The sequence below is a fragment of the Leptonotus elevatus genome, chromosome 7 (assembly GCF_054856555.1).
Source record: "Leptonotus elevatus isolate MCC_2025b chromosome 7, RoL_Lele_1.0, whole genome shotgun sequence".
Classification (NCBI taxonomy): domain Eukaryota; kingdom Metazoa; phylum Chordata; class Actinopteri; order Syngnathiformes; family Syngnathidae; genus Leptonotus; species Leptonotus elevatus.
This window is the reverse complement of record NC_141245.1, coordinates 24723843-24742356: the sequence shown is the minus strand read 5'-3', so window position 1 is coordinate 24742356 and position 18514 is coordinate 24723843. Positions and strand designations below refer to the sequence as shown.

Genomic DNA, 18514 nt, shown 5'->3' with positions numbered 1-18514 from the left:
CATCTCACGAGCAGATTAAACTATATGTGTATGTCAAGATTAGACATATACTGTACAGCTCGTAGGCTCTTAGTATAGGGCCGAGTGATCACAATTTTTGAACGAGTAAAAAAAATAAATAAATAAATTTGGGCGGTATGTGCTGCTTTGAAGCCCCCCTTTTTCTTTTATGGCTCAGTTTCTTAGACTTCAATATTAGATTTAGCAGAGGCATATTTTGTTGAATTACAGTTATAATTCTTTAATGAAAAAATATACAAGTTTCCTCCTGTAAACATCATTAACTCATTCACTGCCATTGACGGCTATAGACGTCAACAATTTATTTGAACTATTTCTATTAGTTTAAAAAAATTCCACTTTTGTTCACTAGAGTGTGAAAACCTAGATTTGTTTTATTGAACATTTAGAACAGATATAAAATTTGTGATTAATTGTAAGTTAACTAGTGAAGTCATGCGAATAATTCCATTAAAAATTTTAATCGCCTGATTTTTAATAATCTTTTTTTTTATTGCATCAGACGGTTAATTTTTTTAAAATTGTAATTAATCACATGACTTCAATAATTAACTCACGATTAATCAATAATTTTATATCAGTTCTAAATATTATTATTTTTTATTGGTTTTTTTATTAACAAAAGTGGAAAAAGTGTTAAACTAATAGAAATAGTTCAAATGAATTTTTGACGTCTATAGCCGTCAATGGCAGTGAATGAGTTAAGCATATCATTTATACATGTATTTAAGGCAAGTTGTAAAATGTCCTCTTGTTTATGTTTAACAAATTTAAAACATCACAAATCATCCTGTTTCTACTAAGTACTGTCTCAAACGTTCTCCAATTTCGTATGCTGAGAAACGTTTCTTGGGAGGAGCAATATGGCGGCTTCAAAAGTCTTGGCCTATTCAGATCAGTAATTCGTCTTTTTTGCTGATTCTTCTTCTACACTTTTCGCTTCTATTCCCTGTGGCTGCACTACAGCGCCACTCCAGACTCGGCATATACATTACAGCTGTTAAACGTCGTCAGCGTCTTCTTTCTTCTTTTGGACACACAATGTAAACGAGATTTTTTTTAGTGGGGGGGGGGGGGGGGTGTGAACAGGGCCTAAATACACACTCATTGGACAACTAGAGACACCTGGACAAGACACACGTGGCTGAGGGAACGGATTGGCTGACACAAAGAAGACAAGCACAGGTGGGCGTAATAAAACGTGATGCGACACAGAAATGCAAGGAAAACGCAGCGAAACTGATCAAAAATCGGTGTAGCGTAAAAGCGGTGAGATGTACGTGTGTCCACATCATTAAAGCCTGAGATTTAATTGGATTTAGAAAAGTCTTCACTTTGGTTCTTGCAGGCGGGGGAGAAAAAAAAAATAATCCTGTCAGTTTCATTTGTCTGTTCTCATATCAGGTCCCCAGAAGCTAATTAGATTGACTTTATTTTAGACAAATGATACCTTCATACCTTAAGCCTCAAATGAAGTCTGAATAGGCTTAAACATATTAAATGGTCGTTGAGGTTAATTAAACTGCTAAAAGTGTAATGGTGCCCCGGCTAATGAATTCAAGGTTATTTAACCGCAGAACCATTAAAAGTGCCCCCCCCCCCTTTTTTTTTTTTGTTGCTTAAACACCGTGACAAGAGTGATGATCCACTGAAAAGTGCTGTAAAATGATGTTGCCTTTTCTCTTACCAATGCCAGTGACCAATTGCGTGGTGATATTCCCGTCCATTGTTGTGACTGACTGACAGGCTGCATTTGATGACCTCATTAAGATGATTTGTCTCAAAGAGAGGAAGGGGGGGGGGGGTGTCTTGTGACGTCAACAGCGCCGAATGCAGTCATGGTCTATCCGAAGTGATCAGCAGTGATGTGGAACCTGTCACACAATGTTCGTCTTCCAAACTGTTTATTCCTAACAAGAGTCGCGGGGTCACATCGTGTGTTCAGTGTAAATATTGTCAATATAAATGTCAAATTCTGAGGAGCTGACTGGTATGGGGTTTTTTTTTCAGGGCCGATATCCGACATTTGGAGCCAATATTCATTTTCACTAAGTGGGAAAATATTGATGGCAAAATAAACAATATATAGACATTAGTTGGAGTTTGTCTATATCTTTTTTTTAACTGACTGAATTTTTCAAGCATATGTTTATTGAATAACTAAGATTTGCATTATATTATCTTGAAAATGTTACACTCATCTGTAATATTGTGACATGATCTCGTGATTTTTCCTTTCAATTTCGAGACAGCTTCCATAAAGCAGTGTTATCTACAACTCGCCACTAGAGGTCGCTCTCTACTTAATCAGGCAAGTGCTCGAGTTGGAACTCCGCTAACTGCACATCTTGTATATTCTCTGACTCATGCGTTTGCATGTATGGAACACAACAATACTATTATTCTGACAGTTTTATTTCGTAACAAACACACGTCTTTTGTTGTCACCCTATAAGCAGGTTTGATCAAGTCAAACCTTAAGTCAGTCACAAGCATTGGAGGTCCAAGTTGAACAAAAAACACATTCATTTCTATACAGAAGTAAAACCAGTTTACATTTTAAGAATGACTCATTATGTAGCAAATGACCATACTATCAATCCCTTCACAATTATCCAATATATACATTGCATGTACACTATATTCACACATTTGTATACACATACAATAATAATTATAGCTTTTAAATCGTAAAATTATTATTATGTACACGACACGCTTCGCAGAAGCGTATGAGAGCTTAAATGTCCTGGACATTGTACAGAATATTACAAGAGTAATTAACATGAATAGATAAGACACACACACACACACACAACATTATAACGATGGAGGTTTTCTTGATATCAAAGTCAATTAAATTTGACAATTTGGCAGGATGATTAATTTCCCAATGAGTACATACGCTCAACATCTATAAGATGCTCTCATTTGTTATTGCGCAAATACAATATATATATAAACACGATAGTCAACTGTGCCTTCGTTTTTGGGGGGTTTAAACGTTGCTCTTTGACTTCACAACGGCGGGAAAAAAGGCTCAAGAGTTTTTAGATTTTGGTCTCGGGACCTTCTGCGGCGAGCGGCTGGAAGGAGTTGCGGATGCGAGCGGCTTCTGCGGCGCAAAGGTGGCCAAAGGCTTTGTTGTACCATTCCGGGGTCCTTCCCCTGAAAGACAAAACGCCACTTTAGGTCGCTAACGCATTCGAGTCCAAGGGGTTCTTGTCATTCCTGCAATTCGGACTCTTTTACTACTGCTTTTTTTTTTTTATTGGTTAGCGATTGACGACAGTGCGCTAAAGACTTGCGTACAACTTTGGGGTTACGTCGCCAACGTAAGACCCAGAACTGGTCGTGCTTTTCCTTTGCTGGATTTTACTGACGGGCTCTGGTTGAAAATGTACGTCGACTTACTTCAGATCCACTCTGCAAATGTGAGTCAGCCTGGACTTCCCAGAGCCGCAGGGTTCGAGCAGGTAATTGGACTCCAGGACAATGGCTCGTACCGCTCCGACGGGAGGACAACCCTCGTGCTCGATTGATACAGAAACCAGGGAACATGCGCCTTTGGGCAAGTTTGTCCTCCATGACCTTGGATGGGGTGTTGGGGGGGGGGGGGGGGGGGGGGCGTGACAATATCGTTGTCAGAATGAAATGCTGCATTTGCTCAAATACACGTCATTACCAAACAATTGTGACAAAGTTAGCAATCATTTCGGTAGCAAACCCCAAAAAAAAGGTACCTGCTTTGAATGGGGTAAGAAGTTGCGCAATCTAGTAGGCTAATTTGAAAGCCAAATAATTGATATAAATTGTAATAATAATAATAATAATTGCCAATTAGTCATTAATAATTGCCAAATAAGTCAGGTCTTTCATAAACGTAAGAAAATTCTTTTAAATCCATGTGAACAGTAAATTCCAAGATGCAAAAAAACTAATTGGCTTTTAAAATTTTATTTTCTTATGAATTTATGGGAAAAGGAGAAATAAAAACAAATGATTCATGGTTTTATGAATCGATGTCAGGCTTTGAAAAGGAAAATCGATTCGATTATTCGATATTTCGAACCCAGCCCTAATTTTTTTTATAAATCTGTTTAATAACTATCGCGAGAAATTAGTTTTTATTTGCCCCCCCCCCCCCCCACCCCCCCCCCCCCCCACCCCCCCCACACACACACACACAAAAAAAATATCTCTGATGATTGCGTCATGTTTCAAAACGTACCTGAGAACCACAAAGTCTCGGCTGGGGTGAGGCGGCATCCGATTGAGGACGTACTGAAACACCTCCGTCTGCTTGTCCAGCGTCTCGCTCACTTTCCACTGCAGCAAGTCAACGTCCCACAGGTGGCGCTCTCGCAGCACGCGGTTCAACACCACGGACGGCGGCGCTTCCACCTCGACGGAAACCCTCCAGCGTCTCAGCGGGTTCCCGTCACCCACCTGGACATGAGACAAACTCATGTGACGCACAGTAACTAATATGATAAATCATCGAGCTAGCTGTGTAGCGAGCTAACAAGCTAACGATCGAGCTAATAGCGCTATTAATCTAGTGCTATCTCTAGCGATATTTATCCATCAATCCATCCATCCAGCGCTATCCATTTGTCCATCCATCCATCCGTCCGTCCGTCCATCCATCCAGCGCTATCCATTTGTCCATCCATCCATCCGTCCATCCATCCATCCAGCGCTATCCATTTGTCCATCCATCCATCTGTCCGTCCGTCCATCCATCCATCCGTCCATCCATCCATCCATCCAGCGCTATCCATTTGTCCATCCATCCATCTGTCCGTCCATCCATCCATCCGTCCATCTGTCCGTCCATCCGTCCATCCATCCGTCCATCCATCCATCCATCCGTCCATCCATCCAGCGCTATCCATATGTCCATCCATCCATCTGTCCGTCCGTCCATCCATCCAGCGCTATCCATTTGTCCATCCATCCATCTGTCCGTCCGTCCATCCATCCGTCCGTCCATCCATCCATCCATCTGTCCGTCCGTCCGTCCATCCATCCATCCGTCCATCCATCCATCCATCCATCTGTCCGTCCATCCGTCCGTCCATCCATCCATCCGTCCATCCATCCATCCGTCCATCCATCCATCCATCCGTCCATCCATCCATCCAAGTATTGAACGCGCACCTTTTTGTAGAAGAGCTCCGTGTTATCGGAGCTGCTGCAGGACACCCAGTATTTGGATTTTTCGCGGGCCTCTTTGAGCAGGTTCCCCAGTCTCCCCTCGACGTGGTTCTCGTGTGTTCCGTCGCCGTCGTCGTCCTCCAGCTGCTTGAAGAGCTCGTCGAACGTCGGCGCGTGCAGGTCGGCCTCCACGTACGAATTGCGGGACTGGGTGACCATCTCGTGAGGGATCTAATTGGCAAACGCGAGCGGTCGTAAAAAAACCATCCGAGCTCGAAGACAAGACAAAAAAACCCGCCGGGCGGCTGTTGTACCTCAAAGAGACGGTTGCACTCTGTGATCATGTGAGCGAGACCTTGCGTCGCAGCTAAATTTTCATTCAGGTCCTTCTGGTCGGGCCTTCCGCTCGCGTACTTCCTCTGCATCGCCCTGAGCGTTTGCGGGAACAGAAATTCCATGAGGCCAAAGAAGCAAGATGGCCCATCAAGACGTTATAAAGCTTCCCCTTCGCTTGGCAGGACGCCTCTTTTCATCTTTCAGCGCAACAACTTCATTGCGCTCAATTAGAAAGCTTGCTTTGTGCGTACACAGCGTGATGTCATAAAGCGCGGCGCTTCAAACGGAGCGCTCGTCCTTTTCAAAGACGGGCTCAGAAAACTCTGTCACCTTGTTTAAGTCTGTTTATGGAGTCACGGGTGAAGATAATGAATGAGAAGTTTTTTTTTTTTTTTTTCAAGATTATTAGTAGTCAAGGAGGCCAATAACCGATATTTCAAGTCGATATTCATTTGCTGTAAAAGAGAAAATGTAAGCGTAAAAAATATATATATTTTAAATTCAATCAAGAAAAGAATTGACATCTTTGTTTAAAAATGATAACAAAAATCTTCCAGGATCATCAGCATGTGATAAGCTAAGTTTAAAACGAAGCACATCAATATTTCCCTAAAGTTTTGTACTGAAAATAATGATTTCCCCCCCAAAAAACGGCTCAGAGGCCTGCGAAAAAAACAAATACTGTTTTTACAATAGAAAAATACAAAAACAATGATTATCTTTCTCTTTTCAGTTTGTTTTATATGTAAATATTATTTCTACATATCGATTCATAAAACCATGAATCGATTATTTTAATACTTTTTTTCCCCATCAATTCAAATTCAAGAATATTGAATTTTATAGGCTTATTTTGTATCTTACTGTTTTCTTAAAATTTACTGTTCACATGATTTATTTTCTTGCATTTATGAAAGACCTGACTTACTGCCTTTTAAGACTTTTAAATTGATATTTATAATTATTGAATTAGAATTCTGAACATATTTTCATCTCATCCTTGCTGATATCATTGTTTGTGTCGTGACACTTAAGTAACACGTGTTTACTTTCATTATGAAGCTCAATCGTTGAACCCGTTACTGCAAAATTTCATTTGGAATTTAATGTTTGTGGAGTTTTTAATCATGTCCTTGATATTAAAAAATAATTGATGTTCCATAATTAACTGATTCATTCGCAGCCATTTTCACTGAAGCAACCCCCTTCGCTCCTGGCTATTTTACTGGATTTGGACTGATTTTGCAAGGCCCACAGAATATTGTGTTCTATTGCTGTAAAAACATGGAAGCTACCAAAAGAAAGATGACAGTCTCTTCTTTCATCAGGAATGAAAAAGTATGTTTCTATCTGTTTTCGTTTTGCAGCAATTAGCATAAGAATATAGCTAAGTTTCATCATTATTCATGAATCTACTTAGAACTTTGAGTAAATTAGCTTTTTTTCAACATGGCCCTGGTTGATCTCATAACTACCATTGCTTCATTTTGGTCAGTTAAGAATAAAAAATTTTTTTTATAAATACGTCTTTAAAATAGAACGTATTTATACATGTTTGGGAGCAAGTGAGTTCATATCGGATTGAACTGAAGCCAATCGAATCAGGAAAAATCGAAATTGAATCGATTGAGGAAATTAGAATCGCAGCCACAGAAGGCGACGGCGCCTGGTTAGCATTTACCTCGGCGAAAGATTGTCTTTCTTGAGTATGTTGAGGTGGAAAAGGGAGGGCGCCAGGCACACCGCGATGTTCATGGGCGTCATCTGGTTTTCCTCCACCGAGGACGTCACATCGCTCAGGAAACAAAGCAGCGTCTGCAGAACCTCTCGGTTTTCGTCCGACATCAACATAATGGCGGCCTGGACTGCCTGCAATCTTTGGTCCTTGGGTACATCTGCGTGTTTCAAAACATTTCTTTGTATCATCTTTGTGACCTAATAAAGTGGGCGTGTCCTTACATTGGTAAATATGGAGGAAGGTTTCCCCCAGCTTGCTGGTGAGCAGCGGCTCCGGCAGATCCCTGAAGAATTGTTTGACCATGTCTGCCACGTCGTAAGCCGACTGGTCGTCGTATTTGACGTTGTCCGCGGAGCTTTCGTTCAACTGCCTGAGCGCTTGGATTCTGGACTTGACCCCCGATTTACGAAAGAGTCCCACCTAGCGGTGAAACAAACAAACACGTCGCTGATATCAGACGAGGGGCAGCCGGCGGCGGCGGGCGGCGGCGTGACGTGAGAGCGAGGTCACGCACTTCCATTGTCCGCATTGTCGCTACGCATCTTTTGTATTGTCGGAAGAGCCGCCGCCATTGTTGTTCGGGGAAACCATACACTCCCATTGTGTGCATTAGATAACGTCGATCACTTGTTACATCACAAATGCCACCTGAGGGCGTGCGCTCTGACTCACCTGGTCAAGACACTGGCTCCTCAGGTAGCGCAGGGCCTGCTGCAGGCCGAGGGGCAGCGGCTGTCCAGAACGTTGCACGTGAACTATAAGGGGGACGCCAAACACGTTCTTGTCCTTGTAGTCCGGGACCTTCATTCTCTTCATGAATTTTGGTACGGCCCTAGGGGGGAGGGACAAAAAAAGCACATTTGACAAGTCACATACACACATTTACAGATTTCAACCCTATTGTTAAAAGGGCAAGTCAATCGAAAACAAAAACATTCTTGGACAAGAATATGTTCTACGCTATGGAGGACCAAAACGGCCAAAATAAAAATAAATAAATGACTAAATAAGTCAAAAAATTAATACAAGTGAAAATAAAAATGGGTATAAAAAATATAATTGAAAAACTAAATACAAAAAAAAAAAGCAATATATATATATTATTATTTTTATTTAATTTTTTACATTTTTAATTTTTTAATTTAATTTTTAATTTAATTTTTTAATTATTTTTTTAATTATAATTTTTTAATTAATTTTTAAATTAATTTTTAAATTAATTTTTAAAAATAAATTTTAAATTAATTTAAAAATTAATTTTTAAATTAATTTTTAATTAATTTAATAATATTTTAATTTTTTACCTCCGTTTCCCCCCACTTATTTATTTATTTAGTCTTTTATTTTTTAATTTTGGCAGTTTTGGTCCTCCATACTACGCAACCCCACTCGTCTAAATACGGTATTCTGGTTCATATTGCGTTAGTGAAATATGAGTTAAAGCAGCAAAATCATAAAGCGGCCACTTGTTGAGTGGAAATGACATCGCAGCTGCTCAGTCCTCAGGGTAACAGCCAATCACAGCTCAGCTTCGGAAAACTGGTGAGCTGTGATTGGCCGTTGCAACATCGATGTCATCTTAAGTCCACAGCAAGTGTTAAAATGGCCGCCCCCCCCCCTGAGATGGATAAAAATGGCTGGATTTTGTTGCATAACTCCACAAATGTAATATTAATCAGAATGTCACGTTTAGAACACATTATGGTCAAGATTTTTTTCCCTCTACAGTAATGCCACTTTTAACAGCTTTATTTATGTGTTTGTCTCGGGACATTTTGTGTCGGATGTTTGTTGAATCGTTGTCAAAATGGCAAGACTTTGACTTTTTTTTCCCTTTTTTTTTTCCTTCCCTTTTTGGAGAAAAATACAGTCGAGGAACTTTTTTTTTGCTGGAAAATGGTGGTCGACGTGTACCTAGCCCCCCCCCCCCCACCCACATTCCACCACCATCAACATTGTTACATTCAGATTCAGGGGTTCTGTTTTTTAAACGCTGTAAAAAAAAAAAAAAATCACATTTTCTTGTACATTTTACTGTTTAAGTGATTAAAAGATGCCGACCAGGTCCAGCCATGTTTGTTTGACAAGGAGTATTTTTCCATGATGGCAGTAAGACGGAGCAGAGAGAACTTCTGCAACAAACTCAGCTGGCCCGCCGACTGGTTCGTTATCTGCAACGACGCCACCGAGTGGCTAAGGCGATTGGATATCTGAAAGCTGGGCCATCGTAACCTTGAGCAACAAAAAAGACACAGCAAAGTCAGGAAGAACATCCTCCGATAATAATAATAATAATCATCATTTCAACAGAAGTCTTACCGATTGGGTCTCGTGAGGGAAGCCCCCACACCCGAGTCTCTTCTCTCCCCGAGTCTTGCCGCTTCGACGTCCGAAAGAGACACCCCGTCCCCGGCGCTCGGCGCCGTCTGGCTCTCGGTCGCGGACTCCGCCTCAAAGTCGAGCGTGATCCGACTTAAAGACCGAAGGCCGAGCGCGTCGCCAACCCTCGGCACCCCGCCCCCGCCCGGCAGCACGTTCTTGGACCAGCGGTCGACGATCTGCTGCAAGCCGCTGACGTGCATCAGGATGTCGTCCAGGTGAGGAAACAGGTCTTCTTTCTCCAGGTCGATGAGGTCCCCGGTGCTGGCGTAGAGATGCGAGCCGGGCACGTTGTCGTAAACGCTGACGCGGCTTCCTCGGGAACAGCGCCGCGCGACGGGCCTGGCGACTTCCTGTCGGCACGAAATGAGCGGCGAGGCCGGGCGCCAGTCCATCGAGGCCCCGGTGGTCGGCGATAAGCTTTCAATGGACAGCGCTTTGGGGAAGGTTCCCGGCTTGTGGTCATTGGGAATGTGGACCACCAGGTCCTCGTAGGAGCAGAATTCATTGATGCGATTTTGTTCGGCCACTTGCTCGCCTGAGAAGACGTCGACGTCTTCGAGATACATGCCGCTGCGCTTGTGGTCGGCCCGGTGCGACTTGCGCTCGTTCGGGCTGGGCGTGCTGCCCGCACTTCCGCCGGAGTGGCTGCTCCCTTCGCTGCCAGACCGGGACGGAACCTGGTCGGACCCGCCGTCTCCGTTCACGATCTCCGCGCGCGGCAGCGTCTCGAGGGCGGGAGATTCCCGCCGCGGCGCCGGCGAACTGATGACCAGCGACTTGCGGGCCCTGGCGAGCGCTCCTCGGGAGCGCAGCGTCTCCATGCGTCTCAAGAAGTCTTTGGCGCGGGTGCGGCTCGTCTTGCCGCGCTTGTGGGGCAGCGAGCCGTAATGGCCGATGTCTTTTGCGAGATGAGACATTGCAAGCGACGTCAAGTCCGGCATGGCTACGGAATCCGAGCCGGTGCGGTTGGAACCGTCAGAGTCCTCGGTGCTGAGACCCTGACGCCCGCCGCCGCCGCTGCTTCCGCTGTGTACTGAGGAAACTTCCGGCTCACTGAGGTCTGTTGCAAGACTTTCGCTGCTGGTCGTGGTTCGGAGAGGCACGTTGTCCCCGGCGGACGGATCTAGTCCTTGGTTTCCCAGAAGACCGTCAATGTCCTGCAGCCTGGACCAGCGTCGGCTGCTCCATTCGAACGTCCATTTGTCACTAATGGCAAACAGGTCTTCCTCATCAGAGTCTTCGTTCTTGTGAAAGATAGATCAGAAAAATCACAACGTTGGAACAGTGCAATTTGAAGACCGTCAAGAATAGAGACGGCACTTTAATGAGGGTTAGAGGTGGCAAATACAAGTCCAGAAAGTAAAAACCCTGCCACAGTTTGGCTTTACCCCCAGGTGCTAGCTAGCTAACTCACTAGTTAGCTCCCATGGTGCTCGTTTACCTGCTAGGGAGCTAGCTAGCTAGGTAGCATCAGGGGTTAAAGCTAAACTGTGGCAGGGTTTTTACTTTCAGGTGTTAGCTAGCTTGCTCCCATGGTGCTCGTTTACCTGCTAGGGAGCTAGCTAGCTAGGTAGCATCAGGGGTTAAAGCTAAACTGTGGCAGGGTTTTTACTTTCAGGTGTTAGCTAGCTTGCTCCCATGGTGCTCGTTTACCTGCTAGGGAGCTAGCTAGCTGGGTAGCATCAGGGGTTAAAGTTAAACTGTGGCAGGGTTTTTACTTTCAGGTGTTAGCTAGCTTGCTCCCATGGTGCTCGTTTATCTGCTAGGGAGCTAGCTAGCTAGGTAGCATCAGGGGTTAAAGTTAAACTGTGGCAGGGTTTTTACTTTCAGGTGTTAGCTAGCTTGCTCCCATGGTGCTCGTTTACCGGCTAGGAAGCTAGCTAGCTAGTTAGCATCAGGGGCTAAAGCCAAACCGTAGCAGGGTTTTTACTTTCTGGACCCGGTTTTGCCACTTCTAACTTTCATACACAGTAAATTTTGTAGAGTAAGTTTTACTCTAAACAGAGTCTATTTGGTAACACTTTAAACATAGTAAAATGTACAGTTGGAAGAGAGTAAAATACATTTTACTCAAAGTAGTTTTACTGTGTACGAGAGAATTGGCCTATCCCGTGACAAAAACCTAGTACGTTTTTTTCACTCAGAAATTCTAAGTAAATTTTAGAATTATAATTTTTTTGAGTACGTTTCATTAGTTTTTTGTTTTTCAAAATTACACAAGAGTAACAAACTCATGAACTTCAGCTTGAGACTCTTGCCACTCTACCACTTGAGCTATGCCACTTCTACTGTATGCTAATATCCAAAAGGAGACCATAAACATAGTTTTTGGTCTTGGAGGTACGAAGGTTCCTGTTCGTGATATACTTACACAGTAGGAGCGGCAAGGCTACCAACCTGTAGTTGTGGGTTTGTTCCTCAACCCTTGAGTGACATTGTTTTTTTTTTATAAATAAACTAGCAAAATTTAGTCAGAATCTGTCCTTGCAAATTGTACATAGAATTACTGAGTAAAAAATATCTAATAGTTGCTTCATGAATTAGGCAAACGCTGTTGTATGCAGTAAAAATGAGTTGAATATTTAAATATTTAACTTAAATACTTTGAGTAAAATTACTCTGAATATTTTACTCTCTTACAGTTTAGAGTGGGACCAAATAGACTCTGTAAGAGTAAAATTTACTCTACAAAATGTTCTGTGTACGAGCACATTTGGCCTCTGTATTGCCAGTCAGAAACCGATTTACAGCGTAAATAGGTTAGGCTGTCATGTATCGGATTACTGCCAGTGTATCATTATTACCAGGAAGGACAATGAGCGTGACATGCAGGGACTCGCTGGAGGAAGGTCTGCTCCGACTTAATAACATTACACAATCAGGAAACAGTGATGCAACATTACTCCTTTGAAAATACATTGCCAAAAATAGAGCATGCTAATAAAAATATCATAGACTGTATTTCAAAGTGTTGTTTTTTTTTTTTGCTTCATTTAAATAAGACTATAAATAATATCTAATCACAGGAATGGACATTTTGACACATTGAAAGATTGAAAAACATGAAATCCGCCTTGAAGAACAAAATCCTTATGAATTATTAAAAGCATAATCCCATTGAACACTTACTTTCTTTTTTGGGAGGTTCACATCAAGTTTCAAGGAGGCACACTTATTTAAGGTGTTGAGTCGCCTGAAAGGGGAACAAATATATCAGCACACAACATAAATACATAAATTGTCATTTCATGAGAACTCCAGTGATGATCCTCATTCGGATTGCACTTTATTCAGCAATACTAATTAATGATCTAGTTTGACAATTGGCAAAATGTCGTCTCTGCACGGAAAGCGATGCAATGCAGGAGAAAGGTCAGACTAATTACAGTAAATATTTAAAAAAAACAAAGAAAAAACAGCACTGTGGTAACTGAACTTATTCTTACGACTCGCAGAGGTGGCAAATCCAGGTGACGAAAGTAAAAACCCTGCCACAGTTTGGCTTTAGCCCTTTGTGCTAGCTAGCTAGCTAGCTCCCTAGCAAGTAAATTAGCATCCAGGGAGCTAGCTAGCTAGCTAGCGGCCTAAAAGTAAAAACCCTGCCAGTTTGGCTTTAGCCCCTTGTGCTAGCTAGCTAGCTAGCTAGCACCCTAGCAAGTAAATGAGCATCCAGGGAGCTAGCTAGCGAGCGCCTAAAAGTAAAAACCCTGCCACAGTTTGGCTTTAGCCCCTTGTGCTAGCTAGCTAGCTAGCTAGCACCCTAGCAAGTAAATGAGCATCCAGGGAGCTAGCTAGCGAGCGCCTAAAAGTAAAAACCCTGCCACAGTTTGGCTTTAGCCCCTTGTGCTAGCTAGCTAGCTAGCTAGCTCCCTAGCAAGTAAATGAGCATCCAGGGAGCTAGCTAGCTAGCTAGCGCCTAAAAGTAAAAGCCCTGCCACAGTTTGGCTTTAACCCCTGATGCTACCTAGCTAGCTAGCTCCCTAGCAGGTAAACGAGCACCATGGGAGCTAGCTAGGGAGCTTGCTAGCTAGCATCTGGGGCTAAAGCCAAACTGTGGCAGGGTTTTTAACTTTCTGGACTTGGATTTGCCACATCTGCTTACGAGCTGTACAAACTATCTTTATTTTCAATATGATTGATGCATTTGTCACTGACAGTAACTATCGGGAGTTAACCAAACAAGTCCCCATGATTGTTCCTGTGGATGGCCAAACCCCGGGGGGGCTAAAGGGAGGATTGCCCCTTAGTCCAAAAGGCCCAAAGAGCTTTGAATGAGACTGCTAAAACTGGAGACTTCTTCAAAAGGGCATCCCACAGGGCATACATGAAATATCAACCGAAATAAAAGGCAGCTTCGCCGTTATTTATTTTGGTACCGCAAGACTGGTCGGAAATTGCTTCACTCCAAATGTTGCCATAGCAACGGTGTGGAAGGCTGGAATCGCACTGCAGTTGGAACACTTTCCACTGGTGTTCCATTTGGCCCCGTGGCCACTTTGGAATTTAGATGAGTTGCTTTAGGGCTGTTCGGAGTCACAGAATGTCGTGCGGTGCAAAGCGCCCTCGCACTCCTCCAGCTTTTTCCTCTCTTCATTGTCACTATGGTTACCGTGGCGACAAGCCCTTTTTTCTTTTTTCTTTTTTTAGTCTTCTTGGAAGAGAAGCTCTGTCCTCTGACATAATGGAGTGATATTGAGCCACACTTTTTATGGCTTAATGCACTTTGACGTTGTTAAAAAAAAAAAAAAGGTCTAAAATGGACTAGTAGCGCACATCTCGTGTTTGTTGAGCACAATGAGCCCTCGTATAAATAAATGTACGGAAGAGGATTAGGGCCGGTGAAGAGAAAAAAAAGGTTGGCAGGATTCTGGCTTTGTTCTCACAATTGTGATTTTAAAGTGAGAATTCTGAGAATAAAGTCAATGAGAATTCTGACTTTATTCGCAGAATAGTCCGAATTCTGAGATTAAAGTCAGATTAAATTCTAATTTTAAAGTGATAATTCTGAGAAAAATGTAGAATTCTCACTTTAAAGTCAAAATTCTGAGATTAAAGTCAGAATTCTGACTAATGTGATAATTCTGAGAATAAAGTGAGAATTCTGAGAAAAATTCTGAATTCTCACTTTAAAGTCAGAATTCTCATTGACTTTATTCTCACAATTGTGATTTTAAAGTGAGAATTCTGAGAATAAAGTCAATGAGAATTCTGACTTTATTCTCAGAATTCTGACTTTATTCTCAGAATAGTCCAAATTCTGAGATTAAAGTCAGATTAAATTCTAATTTTAAAGTGATAATTCTGAGAAAAATGTAGAATTCTCACTTTAAAGTCAGAATTCTGACAATCTGAATTTAAAATCAGAATTCTGAGATTAAAATCTGAATAAAGTGAGAATTCTGAGAATAAAGTCAATGACAACTTTAAAGTCAAAATTCTGACTTTAAAGTGAGAAATTCTGACTAAACAATCCTGCCAACCTTTTTTTTCTTCTCTTCACCGGTCCTAATCCTCTTCCGTATACATTTCGCGAGTGTAGTTAATTTCGTCTCATATAGCGCCATTTTTCTTAGCGTACCCAATCTGACTGTTAATGATTCGTTTTTTCAAGCACAAGCACATTTAAACATTGACACATTTGATGCATTTACCTGCAAAGAGGCTCGACAAGATCTTTGTCCAGGAAGTCATGGTCTCGTTTGACAGGGCTGATGTCAATCGGGAACTGGGAATCTTGAAGGCGAAGAAAGCAATCAGATCAGAAGAGGAAAAGTCCAAATTCCCAGAAGCCAACTGTGACACTTGTGTAGTATTTCATGCTAATGAGAAGCGCCAGCGTTTGCCTGCTTGTGCGGGTCGGTCACGTGTTTCCCCGGGTACGGGTGTTCCCTTACATAACTTGGTGGACCGCTTCCAGAATCTCTGAATCTGACATTCCGCTGCATTCATGTAAAGTCATTAACTTTTTTTATGAAAAGCGGGCCGGCAGGCAAGCGATGACCGCTCGGACCGAAACAAGGCTCGGCCTGTTCGTGGGACTTTTTTGGCTTTGAAGCGGCGGCGGCGGCGGCGTTGCATCTTAATAACGGATTTCGTCTGCAGCGCGATTTGTAAGACCCGATCGCGTCGACAAAGAATCTCGCTCTGAGCTGATTTGCGCAACGGTTTCCTGTCGAGGACCGTCTCGGCTCAGCCTCCAGACAAGAGGTCGGGTTCAAGCAACAGTGAACTGCGCTGTTGGAGTTGTATGCCGGACCCACTATCGCCTCATGACCAAGACAGGCAGGAAAACTACGGCTGTCAGGTTAAAATGGAATTTTTTTCATACAATATTCATGTTCATCAAAATCCTGGAACTTTTCTCATACATCTCATAGTAATGTAAAACAAATCCATTTAACTCATTTGCTCCCCAAAACGGGTTCGATACGTTCTATTTTATTATACATTACCATGGTCTCAAAAACGAAAGTTAAAAAAAAAATTTTTTTTAAATACTAGAGCAAACAGGAGGCTTTGATGCAGACTCTGAACTGAAGAGAATCCTTGAAACAATGGTAGTTATTATAAAAAAAAGGGCCAGCAGGTGGCAGCAGAGTATAAGAGATCAACCAGGGCCATGTTGCAAAAAGCTCTTTTTCCTAGTGTTTTAAACAGGTTTGTGAATAATGATGAAACTTAGCTATATTCTTATGCTAATTGCTGCAAAACAGAAACAGATAGAAATATACTTTTTTTTCCTGATGAAAGGAGAGACTCTCATCTTTCTTTTGGTAGGTTCCATGTTTTTATAGCAATAGAGCACAATATTCTGTGGGCCTTGCAAAATCAGTCAAAATCCAGTACTTATACGTTTAAAAATTTTGGGGGGAAAACTGAACAAAATGCATGATGCAATTGTAGTTGTGAGATCAACCAGGGCCATGTTGAAAAAAAGCTCTTTTACTCCAAGTTCTAAATAGATTCATGAATAATGATGAGACTTAGCTAAATTCTAATGCTAATTGCTGCAAAACGGAGACAGGTAGAAATATACATTTTTCGTTCCTGATGAAACAAGAGACTAATCTTTCTTTTGGTCGGTTCCATGTTTTTATAGCAATAGAGCACAATATTCTGTGGGCCTTGCAAAATCTGTCAAAAGCCAGCAAAACAGCCGGGAGCGAAGGGGGTTGCTTCAGCGAGAATGGCTGCAAGTGAATGGGTTAAAAAGCAGATAAATTGCAATGTAGCGAGAGAACCCCGTATTTCTCATATTTATGTTGAAACCCGAGCAGATGTTGGCCATGTTTTGTCTCATCCGGTCGGCTGCGGAACACGCGGAGGACTTCAACGAGCTGCGTTAAGCACGCGGCCGATGAATGCGTGGAATTGCGGCCTGAGCCACGAGACGACCTTCTGTGCCTGCTTGTGCTAAAAAAGCTTGTGAACAGCGGTTCGTTTCACACCCGCCTCAAATAAAAAGCTCTGCTGGTGGTGTTTTTTTTTTTTTTGGTGTTTACGATCTTCAAGTCTATCTTTAATCCGGTCGGCAGCCTTCCTGACTTCGCGATGAGTTTTTCACATTTACCTTCAAAGAGCTGAGCGTATTGAGGAAATCCGGCGGCCCGCAGCCAGTCGCACGCCTCCTTCGCCTCGACTTCTGCAAACACAGCGTAACAGTACGTTGAAGACACATTCATCCATATTTCGCTTTTTTTTCTTTTTTCTTTTTCTTGTCTTGTGTCTGTGACTTGCTGAGAGCAAAACAACCCAATGATCACGGATTACAGTCGAGCTGCTCGATTATGAAGAATATATTCAGCGCAATTATTTTTGGTAATAATTGAAATCACGATTAAGACGATCATTTATTTTTTTGGTACAAAACAAGAGAATGTTTAAGACAAAAAAAAAAATGGAAACATAATTATGCAAGTTCCTTTTGGATGAAACAAAATGTATTACATTTGTTATTTAAAATTTTTTAAAAGGTGAAATGTATAAATTCAAAATGAGTATTAATAATCTTCTTTTTTTACGATTTGCTGATTTTGCAATTGTGGAGTGTAATAATTGAAATTGTAATTGAATTTCGATTAATTGCACCGCCCGACATTACGGCGCACTTTTTTCTGTTTTTCTGTTTTGAGATACAGTTTTGTCTTGAATAAGCCAACATTTTGTATTGTGAAGTATGTTCTATTTGAAACATTATATCTCTACGGTCACTCCACCTTAATGAGGAAATGGTCGATGAAGAAGATGATAATGATTGTGTGCGATTCCGTGTATGTGGCGCGTGTCGCGGACAGTAGTCAAATTTCTATCCAATTGTTTGTAATTATTTCAGCAAATTGACTGAAAATGCGCAAAACGGACATGCGACTTCTGCCCGTTTCCATCTGTTCTTCTTTTGCGAATATTGAGATGGGACTCGGCCGTTTGCACCATAGAGATGTGATCCACCCGCATTTTAAAAGAAGAAGAAGAAGAAGAACAGGAAGCAACAGATGAGCATTTGATGTGCCGTTTCTCAGAAGCTAACGCTAATATGTGCTTCCAACGTTGCAGCTCTGCTTTGCTTTTTCAGCGGCAGAAGGGATTATTAAATATATTGTAATGTCACAATCTGGCAAAATGACGCAATTATTTGGATCCTGGCAGTTCAAAAGTACATTTTCCATCATGTGTCCCCTTTAACTCATTCGAACCATCAATCTAACCATACACTTGCTCGCCAGAATGAGCTCGTACCTGCACAAGAGCTGCATTCAAAAGTCAAGTTTTACCAACATAGGGCCAGTTTTGTGGTCGGCGTTTGCAGTGCACGGCATCGTTATTATCATCCTTTGTTGAATTTTCCGTGTTGACGACCACAGATAACTCTCAATGTGA

The 18514-nt window shown here is 42.1% G+C and overlaps 1 protein-coding gene across 9 annotated transcripts in view; it reads right to left on the bottom strand.

The window, feature by feature from the left end:
- Positions 1-2418: 2418 nt before the first annotated feature.
- The window catches only part of stard13b (StAR related lipid transfer domain containing 13b), a 71959-nt gene continuing 55863 nt past the window's right edge, over positions 2419-18514 (bottom strand). For 6 of the 9 annotated variants that reach the window (XM_086080387.1, XM_086080389.1, XM_086080393.1 and 3 more), the window contains 13 exons: positions 17208-17279; positions 15289-15370; positions 12767-12830; positions 9575-10881; positions 9284-9487; positions 7928-8087; positions 7477-7675; positions 7199-7412; positions 5496-5610; positions 5185-5412; positions 4253-4470; positions 3436-3612; positions 2419-3189 (listed from right to left, as the gene is read on the bottom strand). In XM_086080387.1, coding sequence (XP_085936513.1) covers positions 3072-3189; positions 3436-3612; positions 4253-4470; positions 5185-5412; positions 5496-5610; positions 7199-7412; positions 7477-7675; positions 7928-8087; positions 9284-9487; positions 9575-10881; positions 12767-12830; positions 15289-15370; positions 17208-17279 — 3158 coding nt within the window. In that variant the 3' untranslated portion in view covers positions 2419-3071. The remainder of the gene's footprint in view (positions 3190-3435; positions 3613-4252; positions 4471-5184; positions 5413-5495; positions 5611-7198; positions 7413-7476; positions 7676-7927; positions 8088-9283; positions 9488-9574; positions 10882-12766; positions 12831-15288; positions 15371-17207; positions 17280-18514) is intronic. The other 3 variants (XM_086080388.1, XM_086080396.1, XM_086080392.1) reach the window with 1 other exon arrangement.